At 42.3% G+C, this 22853-nt stretch overlaps 1 protein-coding gene across 5 annotated transcripts in view; it reads right to left on the reverse strand.

The window, feature by feature from the left end:
* Positions 1-8667: 8667 nt before the first annotated feature.
* RASSF3 (Ras association domain family member 3) overlaps positions 8668-22853 on the reverse strand; it is an 88335-nt gene continuing 74149 nt past the window's right edge. For 2 of the 5 annotated variants that reach the window (XM_068669309.1, XM_068669311.1), the window contains 4 exons: positions 14352-14459; positions 12797-13064; positions 11714-11829; positions 8668-11341 (listed from right to left, as the gene is read on the reverse strand). In XM_068669309.1, coding sequence (XP_068525410.1) covers positions 11192-11341; positions 11714-11829; positions 12797-13064; positions 14352-14459 — 642 coding nt within the window. In that variant the 3' untranslated portion in view covers positions 8668-11191. Of the gene's footprint in view, positions 11342-11713; positions 11830-12796; positions 13065-14351; positions 14460-14882; positions 14973-20680; positions 20802-20971; positions 20996-22853 lie in introns of those variants that run through there. The other 3 variants (XM_068669314.1, XM_068669312.1, XM_068669313.1) reach the window with 3 other exon arrangements.

The following is a 22853-nucleotide window of genomic DNA, read 5'->3' on the forward strand; positions in this document are numbered from 1 at the left end:
ATCAAAAATACTTCTGAAATAAGTAAATAGGTATAAAAATATTTGGCAGTAGACAGAACTGTTCATCCCTACCTAGACTTAACTAAAAGTATTTTAGTCTGAGTTTCCAGCAGGAGCCCTGTTAACTGCACACCTTTCATTTACATTTTAGGAAAGAAAATAGAGAAATACAAATAAGACACATCTTCAAATTGATTACAAATGTATAGTATAAACTAACATAGTACTTAGTATCCAGGAGGATAATAAAGTTTAGCATGCTGTATGATTCTACATATGCTATTTTCTGCTATTAATATGTAGTTTTCATAGGAGACAGTGCAATCCCGTTTGTGATGTACAAGCCACTGAGCACCGTTCTTGCTGTTCCTGTTAGAGGATCGCTAGTAGCCCAAGACGAGATGGTTTCTTTCTATTACCTCCATTGTATATTTTCTGAAAGAAGAGGTTATCAAAAACACCAGGTTTCAATTAGAACAGGAACTATTCGGAAGTTGTGTTCACCTAAATCAGTTAAAAGCAGACTCACAGATGGCATCCTTGTAAAAACAGTAAACTCAGGGCACCTGGAGGAGTACATAGCATACAGCAGTGAGCTACAGCACCCTCACAGATGGAGGAACATGGGGGCTCCAGGCCCTCAGCTCCACACGCGTCGTTCTGCAGCTCCTGCTCCAGCAGGGCGCTGAGGCCTGTGAACAAGTACAGCCTCTTCAAATCTAACTGGGAAGCACTCACGAGTGTTTGGTTAAGCAAGAAACCAGCTGATGTTTTACTTTTGATCAGGCAGCTTTGAATTACGTGAACACAAGCCTCGTGAGGAAGAAATGGCTTTTGTGTTTGCCATGTGTAGCGGCACCCGCCTGTCAGGCTGAGAGACAAAATGGCGGATGAGGTGGCCATGAGGCACTCCCAAACATACATGTAAGTCTGAGTGCTTTAAGAAGCAGAAAGCTGTCCATGAGGGGTTTCAGCTAGTCCTTTTCCCCCCTCTTTTTTAACCGGGATGTTGAGTCCCACCCCTTATTAAATTTATTTCCCTTCATGTGACTTTTCTTGCTTAATTTCATCCAGAAATCTCTGTAAGTAAAGAAGACTCAGTGTGCACTTTATGCCTGGGACTTCACTGAATTTCAGCTTTACAGCCAGTCCGTTCCAGATAAACTTTTATTCAAAGGGCATGACTAAACAGCAAAGATGCCTCCAGGCACACCGGCAGTTTGCTGCCATGCTCTTACTGCAGCACAAGAGCACGCTGGTAGGACGATACCACACAGAGAGCACCACGTTGTAAGGATCCAGACACAACAGTTTCTTTGGGCAGTCACACCCTGAGCTCACTTCAGCCCAAGGCCGCAGGACCTCGCCAGGCCGTGTTAAGGTGCTCGTCTGCCCTGCAACATGGCACGTGGTGCTGCCGGCACAAAAATGGACAGGATAATATATTATGTATAGATATAATCATGCAGAGCAAACCCAAGCTCAATCTATTTCCTGTTGACTGTTGCATAACTTTTTTCCCTTGATAACAGGAGTGTTTTGTCTCCTGTCCCTGGACTGACTTTGTACAGGCCAAATTAAGGATCCACCACAATCACGTTACCGTCCCAATCCATTCAGGCTCCATGGGGCCAGCCACATGTTGGTTCATGGTCTGGAGGTCCTGACACACACGTAGGAAGACGTGTAAGACCAGGAGATTGAGCAATCACAGATCCTGAAATGCAAAGGCTGAAAAGCACTAAACTATTCACCTTGAATAAATCAGATCCTGAAAAGCATCCCTAAATAGTCTCTTAAAGTGACTTGCAATGGAAGTGACACTATAGTGTCTGTGCAGTCATGTCTGTTCCTTCAGTTCCATAGGAAACAATTTGCTTCCAACCTTCAGCAATATTCAGCACTACTCCATTTCCAAACAACTTTAAAGGTGGCTGAGGACCTGGTAGGACTACTGACTCAGTAAAACAATAAGGATTACCTGCTGCTTCATTTATATCCCCAAGAAATAGATCGGAGAAAACTGCTTTTAGGAAAGATTTAGCCAACTGCTTTGCCTCAGCTGCGGGACCCAGTTCCCCAGATCCCATGAGAGCAGTCCTCAGCTAGAAATACAGAAGCCAGGCACATGGTGCTTACTGTTTTTGTAGTGAATGATTTTTCATTTTTTTTCCCCTGAGAGCAATGAAGTTAGTGAAGCTTGACACCCTGCACTTTTCTGACCCAATGCCCTCTGCCCCACGTCACGTATTTTCCCCCATCGTGGCCCTTCGCTGAGCAGGGGACAGCAGCACATCAGTAACACGAGCTGACCGACCGTCTGGCAGCTGCCAGAAGTTAACAGCTGAGCCCTGGTCTCATTCTGAATGGATCAATTTTTTTGGTCTCATTTTGGGCCTTTTAACTTCCACACGGCCAATCATTTTCAAAAGATTAAAAAAATAAATAAAAATGAGAAATCTTTGAGAATTCTTTAAATTTTTGAAAGGGACTGAGGCAAATAAAACATACGTCTTACTTTTTATATATTTTTATATTTGAACAAAGCAGAAAGAGCAATAACAAATTGAGAGATTAGCACAAATGCGAGTTGCTCACATGTTTGTTTTAAATAAACACGGTACATGTAAAACTTATCTTCAGACTTTTCTGCGTTAGCAGTGACCTAAGGCATCAAGGACAGAACTGCACATCCACAGAGATGTTCTTCTGCTATTGATTAAATTCAGTGAAAACGTTAGCAAAGCTCCCACAATCACTGTTTTTCTCCTTGGATCCTGCAACATTATCAGCTGGCCAGAATAGGCAGGAGATAAAAGAAAATCATCATAACAACTGATTTGAGACAAGAAAATAACCCTTCTCCTAGGACATTAAAATCTTAAGGAAAATAAACAAACAAACAAATAAATAAATAAAATAAATTGTGATGTTTTTCTTTTTTTTCTTTTTTTTCTTTTTTTTTTTTTGTTTGTTTCTTTTTCCCCTTTTAACTACCATAAAAATACCAAAACATGTGAGTTTGCACTAAAGGACTGGGCACTCTTTCGACTGCTTAGCAGCTGCTTTGTCCTCTGCTTGTAATGTCTATAAATTAACAAGGCAAAAACATTGCAGAAAGTCTGCAGATCTTATGATGTTGTATTGTAACTCCAAAAACTTCTGTTTGATACCTGACTGCTGTAGAGTATCAAAGGAGAAACACCAGCAGGGATGAGGCCACTCCATCCAAAAACAGCGCAGGTGCATCCTGCTCCCTTCTGGTGAGCCCAGGCTGTGAAATAGCACTGGGAACATTCCTCTGATTTCTCCTTAATTCACACAGGCTGAACTGAGGTAGACATTATTTTCTTTAAACGTGACCTGCTTTTTCAGCCAAGCCTTGTTCATGTTTAAAAATGTGCATTGTTACTTGGCAGCAGGCATTAAAAGATACTCCATAAGAGTTATGCTACCTTCCTGTCCCAACATTAGTAAAAAACACCAGCTCTAACTTTGTCCAATGAGCACGTATACCAAAGGATATAAACAGATGCAAAAATGTCTGGCATCTGCTCGCTCACAGATACAGAAAAATGTTATGAGCAGAGAGGAGAGATTCTCAAGGTATCGGCTGTCAGAGCTAGATTAAAAGAATTGTCTAGGATTACTGGCATACAGAAAGCACCTGTTTATCCCAATGGAGAGAGCCACTGTTCAATACAATAATTTTGCATGGGAAAAAAAAAAAAAAAAAGGCTGAACTTCTCTGTCATCAAATCTACTGGTGCACTAATGCCTCCCTGGGCATGTTGGAAACAGCTGATATCTCTGATCACATACCAGATTCTGTATTTAAGGAGAGAAATCCTAGCCTGGTACTGCTATTTTCTATCATGCTACACGCTAGGCTATGATGTTATATTTAGGTTTATATAGCTAGTGCAAGTGAGCTTTGCACTAGATTTGTCTCATGGGTACTCGTAGCAAACTCAAGGCAAAACAGAACACTCTAGTTACCCAGTTACCCATAGCATCCTATCTTGTTCATAAGGAAAGCAGCATTTACCTAAATCAGGCGATATCACTACAATCTTGGCTATACTGTAAGATTTCACCTGACTGAATCCAAAACCATCCCAAAACTCAGGGAAGATCCATGGTAGTATTAACACACACAAATATAACCAAAGCAGCATTTTATACAGCACCATGAAAGAGGTTAGATTTGGCAACACGGAGCATTTGCAGGATTAGTCCTCATATTTAAAATATCGAAAGATAGAATGGCTTGGGTTGGAAGGGACCTCTAGGTCAGGCTGCTCAAGGCCCCATCCAGCCTGGCCTTGAACACTTCCAGGGAGGGGGCATCCGCAATGCAAAACTCCAGTCACAAACACTACGCTTTCCGAAAGCTGTAGAGAAAGCAGTGGAGAACAAAAAGTGCAATACAAAGACTAATTAAAGCAACACCTTTGAGAAAAGTGTGAAGGACCAGCTTTGAGAAGATGTGCCAGGAATGGTTGCTTCAATGAGAAGCACTGAGCTATGTCCCCTCCCATCCTATGTTACAACAACTGAAAACACCTCTAATTCCAGCTTGCATAATGGCAAACACTGATTCAGAGGATGACCTCTTAGCTCTGCAGAACACCGCTCAAGATGGGGTGTGTTAGTCACAGCCTGAGCAGTAGTAGAGTGAGCAGCTGCAACAACCCAGAGATGTTCGATCATTTCTCACCCCAGGAACAGGATGCATGGTGCACCCCAGCACAATGCACAAGTCCACAAGGGACTGGTGATATTTGTCCCCGTGTTACCAAACAATATCCTTGGACCCGATGTTAACGATCAAGTAGGGTGAGGTGGAGCTCATTGGCTCTGTCTGCCCGGAGGGGTTAGTTTGTTATCTCCTTTCTACAGCTCGGTATCTCCCCTAGAAGTTGTTGCAGAGGGAGGCAATAATTAGGCAAATGACTGTATGGAGGGTTGGGACACACTAGCACATGTGCCCTGTATCAGCGTGCAGCAGGAGGAGGCAGGCCAATTACTAAACGACAGGCAGTCCAACTGGTGACCACTTGTGGATTTTGTAATGAAAATGAAGGATTATCTTGTCAAAAGTCAACCACAAGCAAACCTTAGGGAAGGGAAAGTCCTTTGATGTACTCAGTATTGGGCCCGTGACACATACCTCTGAAGAACAGATTCCTTATGATTGGAGTTGAAATAGTGAGTGGTTTGGGTAATGTTTACCCAATGTGTACCACATCTGGATTGGCATCTACAGCAGAATTAATCCCATGGTTTGCAATGCACCCAGGGCCACAGGAGGTAGTCAGATAACGGGTCACTTTTTTTTTTTTTTTTAAATAAACAGTATAGGAACAGTGTTAACCATGGAGTTAAGTGGACTTTCCACTTACCCTAGTGACATCAGAGTAACAGCATAGTAGAAAGATGGAATGCTAAACAACAACTCATGTGGCAAAACTATAATGCTCACTGGGGAAGGATCTTGTGGGAGGCCATACAAATGCTGAACCCATGTCAGGCTCCTACTGGTAACCCACTAGACAGAGGTTCTGAACCATCACCTGTGATGAACCAACACCAGCAGGCCAATTTGAGCACCCTGGTGTGGCACATAGGAGATCGGGTGAGAATTCAGTACCAGCAACTTGCAAGACAACGGTAACCCTTGCACTGGGAAATCTGGCACACCGACCCAGATGTTTATGTGCTTTGCAGTAATGAGGTGAACCCACAGAAGTTGGTAACCTCAAACCTTAACATGAACACATGAGACCCAACACGTCCCAAACCCAGCAGTGGGGTAGAAAGAGCCTGACCACCCACACCAACCTCACGTGCCAGTAGTCCCAGCCAGGAACCTGGATGTGGGTTGGTCAGGCTGATGCTGTGACTGTAGATGGAGGCCCTGTGCCACAGTTTGACCACAGCACCACAGAAAGGCCTACTCATTTCTCAAACTGCATGCCTGTAACTGTGCCTGCCAGAAAGAGCCCCTGGAGAGCTCCATCACCACCAAGGCCAAGGCATGACACGGTTATGCAGTGTCACCGAGCGCCATGAGCATGCCACATGGGCGCTGTCGTGGCCAAGCAGGTTGGAAATTATTGGGCTGTGGAAGAGCCCGGGTTGGCCTTGGGCACTGCTGGTCTAGACAAGGCTTGCGCCATGCACCCTGTGTCACCCTGTGTGTGAGAGGTGGCTGATGGCCTCTGAGCGTTTGGGGACTTCCATGGTTACAAAAAGTATGTAACAGCAAAGCCAGAGCAGATTAGTCTCCGCCACATGACCATGCTGAGACCACATCCAGCCCACCATGAGAACTGTCAGTAAGCTGGAGCAAGCCCAAAATTCACACAGAGAGCACCAAGGCCCACAAGGTGATGTTGCCAACACACTTCATTGTGTGAAAGGGACTGGGGGGCTGCGAGCATCCTTGTCCCTGGCCGAAGAGGCCTTTGTCAAGGATGGTGATGCCACAGCACCAAGGCGTCATGAACAGCAGAGGGAGCCTGTTAATGGAGGTTAAAAAAACAGTGAGGTAATCAGCAAATCTAGCTGGTCTTCCAGAAATCTATTACTGGAACATCCCTGAAGAAGGGTAAGAGCCGGCCAGATGGTGATTTGTTTTTATTTCTGACAGTGACAGCACCTCCAACACTGCTTTAATTCACCCTGGCTTTCTTGTCAGCCAACTCGGAGTGCTGAGGCAGCTTCACAAGCTCTGTACCCTTGGGAGCACCTTAACCACTGCGGGTATAGCACATACACGCTCACCCTGCAACCCCCCTCTCTCCGGCTCCTACACTCTGCACCACAGGTTCTCCAGGCAGCCAGGAACATGGTCTGATCTTCATCTATTTTGGATTCACACCATGGTCAAAGGGGAGCTGTTTTTGCCTTGGGCACTAACAAAAACTCTGGAGGAGCCAGATGAGCATCACAGTGCACCTGCCATCCCACAGCAGTGCCATCAGGCTCACGTACTTGTGTGATCCTCCTACTTTCCACAGCACACGTACCATGCTGACTAGTCACAGATGGAGAAGCAAGAGGACACAGCTCCTCCTGATGGCAGATACTGGGGGCAGAAACAGTAAATCAGGGAGAGGACACCAACACTGCCCTTTTGTTGCACACACACGGATGGCTGATGAGTGGCAGCTCCTTCCTGATGGAGCATCGTGCCTGGAGCCTTTCCAAGCATGTGATGTTGTGCACAAGATGAATACCCACAGATTACCTAATGAACAAAAGTCCTTGAGCTTCCACTGCAGGCATGGCACAGGAGACAGAGACATGGAGACACTGGCACCTCTTTGACCATCTCCACAGCCCATTTCTTACTGACACTGCCCCTGGCTCCGGCTGGGGAGCTCTGGGATGGTCTCTGCTCCTGAGGATGGGCTTTCCTGTTTGTTGCAGGCCTTCACCTCTTCCACCAATATCGATCTGCTATGGCCCACAGTCTCACGGGCCTCCTGATGTGTGAGAGGTCTTTTGACTCCCCAAACACCTCCTCCAAAGGACAAGGCAGGATATAGGTTGGTTGCCACTTCCGACTCCCAGGCATCTGCCCAAAGAATGTGTCAGGAGAGGGACAGTATCGCACTAAATGCCCACCCACCCACAGATCCTCCAAGGCAGAGCCTCTTACAAATACACTCACTTATCATTCAGTTTATTTGGGGCTTTAAGACTGACACTCGAGTTTTAGCCAGATATTAAAAATAGCATCTCAGACACACAAATTCCTCACAGACTTATCAAAAAAGCCTGGCTAACAAAACTAAGTCTGACAAGCACTGCAATTTCCTGACTAGGAAGACAAACTGTAAAAATGGCAGAGAAGCATCTCATTAGAATTAGCATCTCCTACAGATTTTTAAGAAAATGGAGGTGGAAATATTTCTATTATTCATGTTGAGTCAGTTCTTCAGTAGAAAAAAAAAAAAAGCTGAATTTCAAGGTGTGTGCCAGTTCCATGTATTCTTTACTGACTGACAGGAATTTAAATAGTAGGTTCTTAACAACCACCAGACACCTACTCTTGAGAAGGCTAACATGAGGCAGCCATTGTGGGAGTCTACTTACTTTTTCTTGTTGTACTTGGAAAAAAATCTGTTCATTTAGTTTTTCCCGTATTCTTTACCAAAAACAGAAGCCAAAATGAAAACACAGCCACGTACCTCCATGCACAAGTATGACTGGGACACGTGCATACACAGACACTGAAATTTACCTGTTGTTCCAGACAAACTTAATTGATGCTTGCAGTGAGCTGCGTCTCTTTAGCATGATTGCCAGCAACAAAGGAGTCTCATCCAGACTTCAGGTATCACACCATGAACTCCAGGTAATGGGAAAATAAACACATACCACGTAGCTAAGTATTGCCAACTTCAACTTTAATAATGGAACCATCAATTGCCATTTCAGTAATAAATTTTAGGGGAATAAAAACTTCCCTATAAAAATAAAACTAAGCTTGTCAAAATTATAAATAACGTTTGCTTGTTTTTAAAGACATACATTTTAATGTTTCCCTGCAATCCCCCTTTGCCCCCCCCCCCCCCAAATACGCCCCCCTCCTTTCCCCCATCATCTAATCATTCTGGTACCATCATATACTGAAATGAAAACAGTTCTGCAACACAAGTTTTGACAGTTTAATTTGATGCTAAAATTAAAAAGAGAAAAACTGGCCAGGCATGACCGTTTCTTTTAAATTAAAGCTGCTGTAATTGCCAGTGTGTAAAAAAAAAATAATAATAATTAACCCCACACACGACATCTTACAATAATTAACCATGGACTAAGACAAAATTAAAATATAGTAAGTTCGTTTTGGTTCCTGCCTCTCTTCCCCCAATTTGAAACTTGTAGTGCATACAACACTGATTGAGGTTTTTGGCTAAAGTAAATGCAGATGTGCCTACTTAAAAGACTGATAGTTCAAGTAAAAACAAAATTCACATATTTTTATACTCCACTTTTAGACTCAAACAGTGTTTAAATCTAAGCAACAAATGGTTCAACATTAACAGCGATTATGTAATGATTACATAGCTATGGGCAGGCATATAAATAAGTAGATGTTAACAGAATACCCATCAACATGCTGCATTCACAGAAAAATAAAATTTAAAAAAAAAAAAAGGTAACAAAACATAAAAGCATTCCCTGAACCATTATAAAGTGTCTCACTTGAGGATAATGTTACTAAGTCACACATGCACTACAATGTTACATGTGAAATTAAAAAACAAACAAGATATGCCTTACATATACTTTATAGTTAGTCCTACTTGTAATTTCTCTTAACACTTTAAAACATTATGATTGTCTCATTAAGCTTGCATTTTTTTTTTTCTAATTTTATTTTTTTAACCAAAAAAATCAACCTGTGAAGAGTTTTAAAAAAGTCTAAGGAAAGGAAACAAAGGCACAATTACATCAAATTAAGGTGGTGAACAGAAGCTTGGAGTTTCACATAGTATCCATTAGATGTCACCAAAGTTTTAACAATTCCTTGGGAATTTAAAATGAACATCCTAAGAGTGGAGGAAAAAAAAAAAAAAACACACCACCAACTTCTGCTGCTCTTAAATCTTTAGCACTTCCCTCCCACCCCAACCCCCAATATATAACTCATTTCCTCTCGGCTTGGTAATGACTAAAGTACTGGTTACTCAAACCTGCCTCATGCTCCTATTGCACACCCACTTCTTTGGTTTCTTTCGAACGTGCTTTTTAGATAAATAACTCTGAAAGAAAAACAATTTTATTTACATTAAAATGTTTTCTTGCTACATTTTTCCTACTTTTAAATCAAGTAAATCAGCAGTCTACAGAATTTGGTAATCAATTGTTCAATTAAGAATTTTAAAAACTTAGGAAAAAACTTTCTGAATTACTAAAAGCAGGAGTTACCATGCTCAGTCACCAACACGGATGATAAATTTTAATTTCATTTTATGCTGGAAACATGAATAAGAAATTCTACTTTCTTTGCCCGACCGAGCCTTTAACAAACAAGGAAGCAGAGGAAGCTATTTTTGTCTTTCAGATATGACAATTTAAAAGTATCCAGCCTAAAAAGGGATTGCTGAGCCAGAGGAAAGATCTGACTTACAGTAAGACCAAATGCATCTGCAGTTACAGCTTGGATCTGAATGCTCACTAGCTGGGCAATTCTCACAGAGTTATCAGAGACGTTGTCCACGTTTTAGAATTCAAGTAAGCTGCCACTTCTTAGCTTTGCTGCACTTTTCAACCCCCCATTATACATTTATGGAAGCAGCTTCTCCACTAGTGACCTGTATGTGCAGCTCCATTTCTATTCTTATTCAGCTTTCGCCTCTCATTCCTTCCCAGTAATTCTATTATCTTTATTTCTTTTCCAGTGTGGATTTATGTAATTAAAAAATCCTAAAACTTATTCACAATATTATAACATCCTAAAACTTTATTCTTGTAGAATTAGCATTTTAACTTTCCTCTGTATAAATACTATTTCTATTTAAAACCGGTCCTCCTCCATCAGCTACTACACTGTTCCTTCCTCAACTCTTACCCTCTTTTCAACATTCTCTTTACCTTCTCCAGGAAGACTAATTTAAAGCCTTCCACAAATTCACAGAACAAAACAAAAGATCTCATATGCCCTCCATCTCTAACAGTTTCCTCACAAATTATACAGTAACTATTTGAAAACAGAAAGGTAGTGCAAATCAATTTCATCTCAAAGATAGTGCTCCAACTAATTCTTTTCCAGACAGTTTCATTCCTTTTTTTTACCAATTAATTTGCACCTCCTTACTTGAAAAGCTACCATTAAAGCAAAGAAGAAAAAAAAATAATCTTATTTCATAGCATCCTAGAAAATTGATTACAGTTTCACAGCTTGCACCAAGATAACTTGGAAAACTCTCTAGGCACACAGAGGGTTGCAAACTGATGTACAAACATGCAGAATCCCTTACACTTGTGGGTGCAAGATCTTAAGTGACCTGGCTTATGGAACTAAGTCTATAGCAAAGTTCAGGTACCCTGGCATCACAAAACAGTCTTCCGAATAAAGAAAACTACTCCTTGCTGCTCTTTTGTACATTGGGTTTGGCATGCTATACTGACATTTGGTAGCGTGCGTTTTTCCTGAGTGTTCTTTGGCCCCCTTTTAACCAGGTTTCCACACCCCACCAAGGGCTTCTTCAAGTTTGTCTCTGTAAGCTGCATAACGTTTCTTCAGGATCTGAAGTTGCTCGTTTTCCTCTTTGTCCAGTATACGCAAGAAGTTTTGTAGTTCAGGAAGACTAAAAGCTTCCCACTGTACAAAGAGAAGAGAAAAAAACAGATGAGATGAACAGGAAATACACAAACCATTTATATATACAGCATTTTTAAACAAAACCTCAGACTCTCAAAACCGTTTCAACACTGAAACAGCATCAGGCACCCTTCTTGCAAGTCCTACAAATTCTGAAGACATTTTACTCTTTTAAACTTTTTCTTTGTTCTGCAAGTAACAGGAGGTCAAGCTGACTGCAGACTAAATGTTTACAAAAAGCACAAAATAAGTATCACAAGAAAAAAAATGCTTCCAAAAAAAAATGGATCAACATGTCAACACAGATCAAAGAGGAGCTTTAACTTCACTTGTGAAGTTAAACAAACAAACAAAAGCATGAGTGTAACATACCATAACTTCTCCAGTTTCATGCTCACGTAGAACAAAACTAAGCATTTCCGTCCTGGGGCCTGCCACCAAACGCAGGTAGAGGGGATGTTCTCGGTCTGACAGCTTGCATGTATAAACTGCAAGAGAAGAAATGATGAACATTAGTCATTTTTAGAAGTAATGAAGTGTTTTGAATGGTTAATACTAGCCAATGTTAGAAATTTTCAGCGATACGCATATGTAGCCATCAATCTCCACATTTTACAAACTGGTTTTGAACAAACGAGTTTTAGGGATGCTAAATGTGCAGGACTAGGTTTGAATATGAATGAAGTGGCTTCCAGTCAACAAAGTAGCTGAATACATGTGGGGGTTGGGAGAAGGAAAAGAAAAATCCAACACAGCTCTGTTGCTATAAATAAATACTGAAAACATCACAGCTGTGGTGTCACCATTCTGAAACTTCTTTTCAGACAGCCAGAAACATCTGAGCTCCTGCAAAACTGTCAATGTACGCAGAAGGAGGCAGATTCCTAAGTGCACAAACACAATGTTGGCAAAACACCCTTTTCACTAAAGATACCTTTAGCATATTCTGGTATTTCCAAGCACAATAAACACCAAACTTTAGCAGTAGTCACGCACAGACAGAGCCACATGAACCAAGAACCACATCTGAAAATAATACACAGCCCATGATGGTCATCACCCCAACAGCTGTCTGCTAACACAGGGACTGCAGGTATTGCTGACACCATGGTTTCTCTTTAAAAAAATCTGTCCTATAATTTAATCTCACGAATCTGCAATGTTTCAGTCCAACTGAAATTTAAGGCCTGATAAGGGGCATCTTAAATGAAATATAACAGACTGAATAGCAGAGGGGATCTGTGTAGATGGTTCAGTGGGCTCTCCTGTCTTTTGTGAACTATCCCCAAATCATTTATGCTCTTATGCATGCTACTTTTCACAAGAAAAGATAAGAGAGAGCAAGGCTGTCACCTCCTGTCATCTTTCTTCCACCCTGCTCATTTCAAGTATTCCTGTAACACAGCTGCCCCCCAAACCACTTTGCCACCGAAATACCACAAGTCTAATTTGTACCTTGGTCTTCCTTGTGACAGCGTTTGTAAAGTGCAAATTTCGCGGGGTTGTCGGTCACGAAAAACTTTTTGAGCAAGGCCTCAATAACTTCACGAACAGTATTGGTGCTGCTGATGTGAAGTGTATTCACACAGTCGTTCGGCAAGCAAAAAGCAGTTTCGTTATTGCTGTGAGCACACCTCCCCTGGCTGGGGGAAGACTGCACAGTGATCGGTCTGCATAGTTCCATCTGAACTTTGATGAAGCCAGTGTAAATCCCATTTGAGTTCTGCAACAGGAAGAAAGCATTGTGAAGTTAAAATTAGTAATGACCAACTGTGGCATACTACTGGAGAAGGCAGGCAGAAGTGGTTACAGAGAACAGAATTTAAATGCCATTGTAATAATATTTGACATCTCCTAGGAAAGACATTGGTTCAGTATTTCAGATATTTACTCTTTCTGGTATTTCTGCTGAATAACAACTCCTGCCTTAATAATAACAACCAAACGCTAAGGCTATCAGGATCTCACCAAGGAAAAGGTGCTATGAACTAGTGGTGAGTTTTCACATTAGGAAAGAACTATGAAGTGAAACGAGACCAGTAACATGCCTCTATAACTAACTAACTATACATTTTATGCACAAATGCAGAAATTATCTCCCCACATTTCAGCTGCAAATTAGCCTACAGTATTTAGATACTCAAATCCTCTTTCAATTCAAAAACAATTAGAATAAACATTATTCTAATCAACATTACAAATTATTTATTGATTGCTTCTGTAAGAAAATATTGAAATTGATCAAACATTACTGTGCTAGAGAACTGCAACCAACCTGGTTTTAGGCACATGGAAATACATAAAAGCCTTTTAGTAGATACTCATGCCTATATGGTTTGGGATATAGTACAATTTCTAAGCTCGCATGTACTGTACACCCAGAGGAATACATAATATATCAGAAAAATCTAGACAGGCAGGTAGATGCCTAGAATATTAGTATGGTCTGGAGTAGGTCAGACAGTCTCAGACCTGGTCCACAGTCCTTGGAAATTAAAATCCATATAGATTTTTATTGTCTGCATTGTGTGTATGGAGGGGATTGTGGAAGAAAGTCTCCAAATGCTGAAAACCCATGTAACTGCTCTGAATATTAAATCTCCTATAATAAACATGGCATGTTTTAACTTTTCTCACTGTTGAAGCATCTTTATCAAAGAGATACTTGACAAACATTTATGAACCCAAACAGGATGAATACCTTCATGTTTACCAGCTGAAGTGTTTTCATCTGACAAACGGACATCTTAGTGTTGAATTAGAATTTATCTTTAAAACATTTTAAATAAAACCTGTATTTGTTTCAATCCATACAAAAAAACTATGTGGATAAAAATATTCCAGATGGAAGATTTAATTTCCAGATTTAAGAAAGGGCCTACTACAAAGTCATTAAACCAGAGACAGTTTCATATGTAAGATGCTAAGAATAAAGTGATTCATAATTCACTACAAAGTTACCACACACTTGCTCCTAACATAAGTTACAGTCATCATATGCAAAACTTACCAAGGTCATCTTTAATTTATCAGTGACAGATGAATTATAGGTTTGTATCTTCTCTTTAACTTCTTCTTTACTGAGATAAACATGAGGTTCTCTCTCCTTCTGAACATCCTGCAACAAGAAGAGAAAGAGCAGTTTTAGAAAACAAAGCAAAGAACAATTCTTTTATGACTTTGGATAAGAGCATTCTCAGTCTTATTGCTGTGAAGTAATAATTACTTCACAGAGGCTCAATGGATATTAATTATCTGTACAGCAAAAGAAAGTATTAACAAGTTAGGCAAATTGAGTTAGGCACTTGAACTGAATAGAGACAGTTAAATCAACACACCCAAAGACACTTGGGTCATTTTTTTTGCCAACTATTCTCATTCAAATATTTATCAGCAGTATGTAAAACAGCTCAGCTCACTTTATGGCCTGATTTGCTCATGTCAATGCTATGCAATATTGTTAAGAAAACAGTTGCAATTTTTCACCAGATATTACTCAGGGCACAGACGGGTATTTCTAAGCAAACAGAAGAATACATACAAAAATAGCAGCACGTACTGACAAGTAACACCAGCAATCCCCAAGTGTGCCAACAATGCAGGAGCATCCCCGCATTCCAGCCTGACAGACCGCACGCTACACACAGGGCCGCTGACTACTACGTGAGCCATCGTGAGTAACTCTCTAGCTGTATCACGTTACACCAAATTCATGGTTTTTCCATGGGGAAGGCCCCACTCGATTTTCGACTGCTGCTTTTATGAGCTTGCTACGGATTTTACATGCAGCAGTAAAACCAGTCCCTGGAGCTGGATTTTATCCAAACAAACATTTGTTCCCAATCCACGTCGCCGCAGCAAACCAGCGTTATAAATACACTCCGATTTCCACCATGAGCACCACGGCCATATATAGTATGGAAGAGGTTCAGCTCCCAGCTTTAACGACCTAAGACATCACTCGGACAGGGGGAAGCAGCGGCTCGAAGCTTTCAGGGCAGGGCCGAACACAGCGATACGCATTCACGGCACCAACAAGGGGCCAAGCAGCAGCGATGTGGTCTGTCCTCAGCAGCGCATCCTCCCGGAGCTCACCCTAGGAGAGGAGGTCCCTGCCTGCCGTGCCCAGCCCCATACCACGTCTTTAGGACAACTCGCATGGGAGCCACCCCAGCCATGACCACAGCTGGTGGGGAGCTGAAGGCTGCTGTTTCCCGGAAAGACTGTGCAAGACATCTTTCCATCTCCTAATTTAAAAGCAGCTAGTTTTAGCTCCTGTGGGCTTAGGGTTGCTTTTCCTATATGGTGTTTTACTAAATGACATGCTGGAGCTGACTTTTTTCCCATAGCTATAAAAAGAAAGGCGTGGCCTGAGTGCAGAGCCGGGAGCCAGAAACCTTGAATTCTGATCTGGACTCAAATGCTGACTTCCTGTGAAACACGGAGAACACACCTTTACTTCACAGATCAGGACACCGAGGCAAAAAGGAACACAGCCAGACAGCCCTCCTTAAGCACTGCTCTTACTAAGCATGTGTAGCATCTTGCACAGTCGCCAAACCCCACCTAATCTATTACAAAACAGCAAATTACTAAGTGGTTTCAGAATCCAAGTCTTCAGTCCCACTAGAGAAATTAATCTCTCTTACCCTTCTATTTGTCATCTTTCCCCTTCCCCCAAACTGCCATAATTATTACAAATACAACTTCATCTCAACTTCTCTCTTCATCTCCTCAGGGGCTCTTACAGCTTTGTAGTGCTCAATTTGGGAGCAAATGAGCAGATAAAAAACAAAACTGTATGTGAGTGTGGTTTTCGTTGTTGTCAGTTTTTTTTCCTCTGACATCAACGTACACATTTTTGTTTTTTTAATGCTCAAAATGAATACCAAAAGCAATGACCCATAGTCAGAGTCTGGACGTGTAGGTGTTCTGAATGCTGTCTTCAAACACTGTTTTAAGAATGGGCCAGGACTGGCCACACAAACTCAACAGAGCTTTTACCATCTGTCTGACTGCTTTCACAAACCCAAAGATTAACTCAGAAAGTTTCCAGCCTCTGAAGCTGCAGACGAGCCCCTAACCATAGATGCCAGCCAAGGCTACTTTTTCTGTCAGATGAGCATGTTGTGGAGTTCACACCTCTTCAATCTCCTAACACTTTTGATATTGAGTTTCCAATAATGGACACCTCATCTTTAGTATTTGTCATTGTTTCACTGGTGATTGTTCAAGCAGGTATCTCTCCTCCACCCTGTCAGAGCTGTGACTGTGATTACTGCAGTCACCCACAGCAGCACCATCATGAGAAAACACTAACCAGGAAACAGACCGCTCCTCACCTCTCCTTTGCTTAAAGCTCAACCTTTGTTTCAGTAACATCATCACATTAATTTCTGGGCAACTTCAAAGGCTGAATCTGTCAGCAAGGACTTACAAATGGAAATGACACAAAGAAGGTATTGCCTTTAATGGAGACAGGAGAAGCTCCCAAGGCTCACAGCAAGTAAACGACCTGTCTACATTGCAAAAGTAGAAGAGAGATGGAGGGGGAAAATAAAAAAAATAGATAAAAACAGACAGGAACACAGGGAGAGAAAGAGGGGCCCGTCTCCCCAGGGGTGGCTCCTTACAGGGCCGCACAGTGCCTGGCGGCACTGGGGGATGCATGGTACCCTCACGGAGCTGCATTACCAGTCCCTGGTTGAACGTGCCACTGCAGTTCCTGGCTCCTTGCATCGACACTGAAGTCCAGGCGATTTTGGCAAAGTTTAATTCAGCACACAGAAAATATAGAGCCCTGTTTACGCAAAAGTTGAGAGAACTTCACTCTGTAGTACACTGGCAACAAACATCACTGTAACTCATTTTCCTGAGCCACCAGAGTCTGTGCCTCAACTAATCCTAACAGCATGTACATTACGCAAAACTATGGACTGAATACAAAAAAAAAAAGAAAGAGACTACTGGGGATTAAAACATTAAAGAATAGACTCAAATCCTTTCAAGAAAAAACATTACACGCAAGAAACAGAGACCCTGTTTACTTCAGTAATCACTTTCACCCCAATCCACCATCCTTGATCAAGGCCAGAGAGTGTGAGCAGTGAGGACATCAGTCCCAGAAAAGGAAACACGCCTTTAATTGCAACAGGAAACCTAAGCCCAAGGTCTTCATGAATGAGCCTCGAGATAGGATCCCACTCCCAAACAAAAGCTCTGGTGCTCCAGCTGTGCATGAGGGGGGTGGATGTGCTTGAACTGAGCAAAGAGACCTCCTCGCCTGCCAGACACACGAAGAATCACCCTGCTGTCACACAGACTGAGCGACAGTAAGCACCATAGGGTAAGCACATCAGTAAGCACATCAGGAGAAAGCCCACAGAGGCACACCTCACCGAGCCCGTCACGGACACAAAGCCTTGGACCGCTATGATTCACAGGGTCAGCTGTGCGCAGTGGTTATCATTCAATACCACACACAGATCTGAGGCACCTGTGTATTTTAATTTTTCCTAATTACACATAACCAACATGCCAGTAAAGCATGTTGGTGAGATGGTATGCAGTTTTTCCCAGAGGCTCTGTGGCACTTCGCTGTTGCCACACAGCTGTCTAGCCACGTCTTGAGTTAAAACAAACAAATCCTTTACCAGTGTGCCTACAGGTGGGTGGGGAAGGACTTGGCAAACTCAAGCACTCTTACTTCCTCACTTACGTGTCACACCATAACAAGACGCACCACAAGGAAACCTCCTCTTATATCTCTGCATAGGTTCAGCAGATCAAATTCCACCTTGCTATCTCAGCAGATAAACCTACCACCTGCAGAAGACCTTGAGGCATCCAACAACAGCAGAGCAACAGCAGTAATAAATTAATCTCCACCAGGCTTCGCAACACACTCATGTCGCGCTGTTCCCAAATGGCCGCAAAGTGGCTCAAGTCACACCCACTCTGTGTGGGACTGCTGTGAAAGCAATTCTTTCGACCTCAAGCATTTCAAATGAAGCTCAGGGGAGAGAAGGCATTTCAGAGGTGAGATTTAGATGTTGCAGATAAGTATGTGTGACCTGGTCTTGTTCTGCCTGGGCTGGCTCACCCAGCCCAGGCCACAGCCGCCATTTCCTCCACAGCCCGTGCCCCGCAGGCACGCTCTGCCAGCCCCGACACGGCTCCTGGGGCATCCCAGGCCCCTGTAAAACACCCAGTCCGCACACCTTGCAAAATCTGAATGTTGTGAATTGCAAATCTGCCTTTCTGCAAAAGTTAGGCCTGGCAATGAGTTTCCTAGCCACAGATCTGTGTACGTATCAATCACTGCGGAAGCGCAATCAGCAGAGCAGTTTATGTGTGAAAAAAAAAAAAATGGATCTTCCGTACAAAACAATGCACAAACATTTCCGTGTTATTCTGGTCAAAATCGAAAACCAAACCTGAGTTAGGTGCAGCTCCTGCATCACTTAGCCAGATGATACTCTCAGCAATGGCTGCCATGTCATCAGTGCTTCCTCCTCCCAGCCCGATGAAGTGTGTTTTCCTCATCAGAGCTCCTGGTCCCCTTTCATTCCCTGCTTCTCAGGCTACCAGGTATTTCCTCAGCCCAGCACAGATGTGAAAGATAAAAATCTGATCTCAAGAAGACAGCTAAATACATCAGAATCTGTATGGATGGTGTCTTTGGGTCCAAAACACCACTACCAGTCCAAGCTGCTAACTTCCTGGGAAAATCACACTGTACTTCCCAATCCTTACAGCACACAACACTGATGGACATTCGTATTAAGACCATTCCTCAGGTCACCAAAGCAGCAGTTCATTCGCGAATGAAATTCCTAAGCAACAGCTGCCAGCAAGAGGGAAATGAGGCAAGTGCTCTCGTTTTCCCAAGGGAAATAGCTGGTCTTTCATTAAAACTCATGAGGCAATGCCTCTTCACAGTTGAGCTTCCTCTCAACAAAAATGGCAGAAAATGTTTTTTTCTTTGTCCCCTCCACACCCCCCACACATCTCATTTATTGCATGACAGAAGTTTGGAGAAGAATCACTCCCTTTCTTACACTTACGCCCAACACAAAGCCTACAGAGACCAGTTCTGCACGAATCCTCAAGGAGCACAACTAAAAGTGCACAGATTACAATTAAAATGAACTGCAAATCAAGTTGTTGTCCCAGGAAAGAATCACATCACATCTGGGACTTTCATAAAGTCCAAGTCCCACGGTTACTGCCAAAGCCTAGAGAAAGCTCTAACCTCAGCAGCTAGAAAGCTGCTATGGAATTAGGCTACGATACAGTTCTACAAACAAAAAAATACCCCAAACCCTGAAGCCTTTTTCCTCAGGATCCTTGTCTTGAGACAGATGCACAGCTTCACCAAACTGCTGCTATAGACATTTATTTATAGGGTGATACAAGAAGCTGCCTCTCCTGTAACCTCCTATTTCTACAAAATTTCTAGAAGTTTAGTACCTCTGAGGAATTGGAAACCAAGTTCCTCTTAACTTTTTGGCCTGATAGACAAAGGAAAATAGAATGAACAAAAGGTAAACCTATCCTGGGAACATCACAATAGTTTTGTCACAAATCTAAACAACTGAACACCTGCAGCAGCTCAAGCCAACTTTTAAGCAATAGCAGTCCCTATCCCCTGTCCTCACACATCATATTAATCCCATACATACAGTGAGCTATGATTCAGCCAAATGGATGAAGATGCACTGATCTTGCTTTAAGTCATGGCTAGGAATCATTTCTGAATTAAAGCACAATAGCTTTTTGTCAAATGAGAAATGCAGCCAAATCTACATTAAAAAGAAAAGGTATATTTACATCTCCTTTAGTAATAAAAGAATGAAACTAATGCATAGTATTTACATCCTGTTTGCATTTAAGAAATGATTTAACTAACATATATCATACAACAAAAGCCTAGTAGAGAATACAGGGAAGAAAACACTGAAATTACTTTTATCTCAATAGCTGCTTTCGCAAGAAAAAAATGCTCCTTTTCCTACAACCTGCCAGCACTCCCACAGAAAATAAACCTTGCAATTACATGGTTTAGAAACAAACATTGCGTTTTTTCCCCATCTTAACTCTCCTGAGAGCGAAGCAACTTTGCCAGCAACAGCAATTTCTCTTATTCATACTCAGAAGATGTGCCCTTCTTTCATGAGGAAGCCTGAGAATCAAGGTGGATGCTGGTCTTCTCCGTTCACAAATGGTCAGACACACCAACAGCCAGAAAAGCATGGAGGAAACAGCCAAATTAAAACAAAACACCCCGCCCCAAACTAAAAAACAAACGAAAAGCAGACAGAGCTCTAAGCTCAGCACCTTCTCACGCAGTTGCACCTTGAAACGCTTGTGTCCTCCTGAACAGGCTGACACTGTTCTCTGGGGCAGGGAACGGAGCATTTTCTGTCAGGATGGATGATGTAGGCAGAATAACCTCTGTATCCTGTTCAGTGTCTTTTTCTTTCCGCACTCAGTGTGACCCAGTTCCCACCCTCCATTCAGTGGCACACCGGGCAGGGAAGCAGTCCAAAACACTTTTTGTTTTTTTTGCACAGGCTTTGCTGACCTGAGTCTTAAATAATTTATCCTAACAGAGCAAGTAAGAACAACCTGCACCATGCCTTCCTGAGGCAGCAACAGCAGAAACGCCCGCCTGGGTCAGGTGTAGGGTCCATCCAGCCTGGTATTCCGCCTGCGATGGCAGCAGAAATGAAGGCTATTTCGAGAGAGCACATGAGCCTTTCCTGCAGCCTCTCTGCTGGCATCCAGAACTGCTGCAGCAGGAATGCAGAGGGTACCTCCCTTCTGAGTGCTTTTAGTCTCCATTTATGGACCTGCTGCCTATGCAAGAGCACAAACCCTCTGTGAACCTGCCGATGCTGCCCATCTCTGCACCTCCAGAAATTCACAACTGTAGTGTGAAGGACTGTCATCTGCTTTAAACCGATCTTCTGTTGAGATAAAAGGAAACTTCTGTTATGTACACTGGGTACCCTTTAATCCTAGTACTATAGGACCTGGTGAACCCAAGTTTCGCATCAGCTTATCCATCATTTTTGTGACTTTGTAAACTGTAATCATACACTTTTTTCCCCCCTCTCCAAAAATGAGGTGCCCCAGACTCCTTAGCCTTCTCTCCTGATAAGCTGCTTCAACTTCTCGGTCATTTAAGCAGGGCAGCTAGCTCCAGCATGCCTCTCCTGAGATGTGGTGAGCAGAGCTGCAGTGAGCAGAGCTGCAAGCAGAACTCATGACAGGTGCACCAAAGCATAGGTGATCTTTATTTAATAACCTGAACGCTACAGATCTGCCAGAAATCCTTAACTAAGATACCTGTGATGCAGCTTGGTGCCTCTGCCAAGGCACTTTCACCATGTTCAAAGAGAGCCACTGGCAACTACCACAGTTTTGGCATAATTTTACAAAGTACAGGCATTCCGCTCAATAAATGCTTGTTACTTTCCCACTGCTTCCAGTTTTTCCCCAAGTACCACCACACTATGTGGGTTGGCATGCTAATGAAAGGGTAAAGCAAAGCATTATCTTTCCTGCCTGACCTCTCTGATGTAAACATTTATATGTTTATATGGCGAACACTTAATCAGCAGAGAAAGAAAACAAGAACTTTAACTAACTTCCTTTTATTCATTTTAACAAATTATTTTCCTTTAAACAGGGGCAATATAAACACAGTTAACATTCAGGCATTGTGAAAGAAATCTATTTGTTGGTGACTTTAACATTACTGAAGTTTCATTTAAGTTTATCATGACCTCACCTCTGAAAACCCCTAGTTACAAAGCCTGCCATACCCTATATGGCTGTACTTTAACTACTGGCACGCAACCCAGTTTTTAAAAGGCGGTCATTTGTTTAGAGTGAGAACCAACTGTATGAAGAATAGTCTCCAACGGCTGGCATTACAGTCTATCCACAAAGACACAGCAGGTTTTATGCAGATTTGCACTCTTTTTCTCATATTATGACACATTTTAAAAGCAATACATTACATGAGTTAAGTAACATTTCACAGCTGCTTCAATTCTGCAAATTGCATCTATTAAAATTAGATGCAAGAAACATCAAATAACCCCCTTCCTTAGGGTCTTCTCTACAGAAAGTGTGCGAGTTGATTGCTGACTATTTAAGCAGATAAGGAGTTTAATGAAGTAAAATGGATTGCCAGCCTCTCTGAGACCTGTACAACAAAATCTAGCTTTCAGCAGGCAGTTAGGAAACGAGCTTATACAAGATACTGCATAGAAGTCTAATTAGTGTATCTTGAAAAGAAGGTTAAGTATTGTCTGAAAGCTGAGCTATTCATCCAGCTAGCAATCAGGCAATGAGGTAAGTTAGGACCCTGGGTCATTACCCCACAGCATCTGCATGTGAACCCAAAAGGAAGTCCAGCAGGATCCATCCAACAGGAGGCAGGAAGAGGTTTGCAATGACACCCCCCGGTTTTCAAATGCAGCTATCTACATTGTACATC

Source organism: Anas acuta, chromosome 1 (genome assembly GCF_963932015.1).
Source record: "Anas acuta chromosome 1, bAnaAcu1.1, whole genome shotgun sequence".
In the NCBI taxonomy this organism is placed as follows: domain Eukaryota; kingdom Metazoa; phylum Chordata; class Aves; order Anseriformes; family Anatidae; genus Anas; species Anas acuta.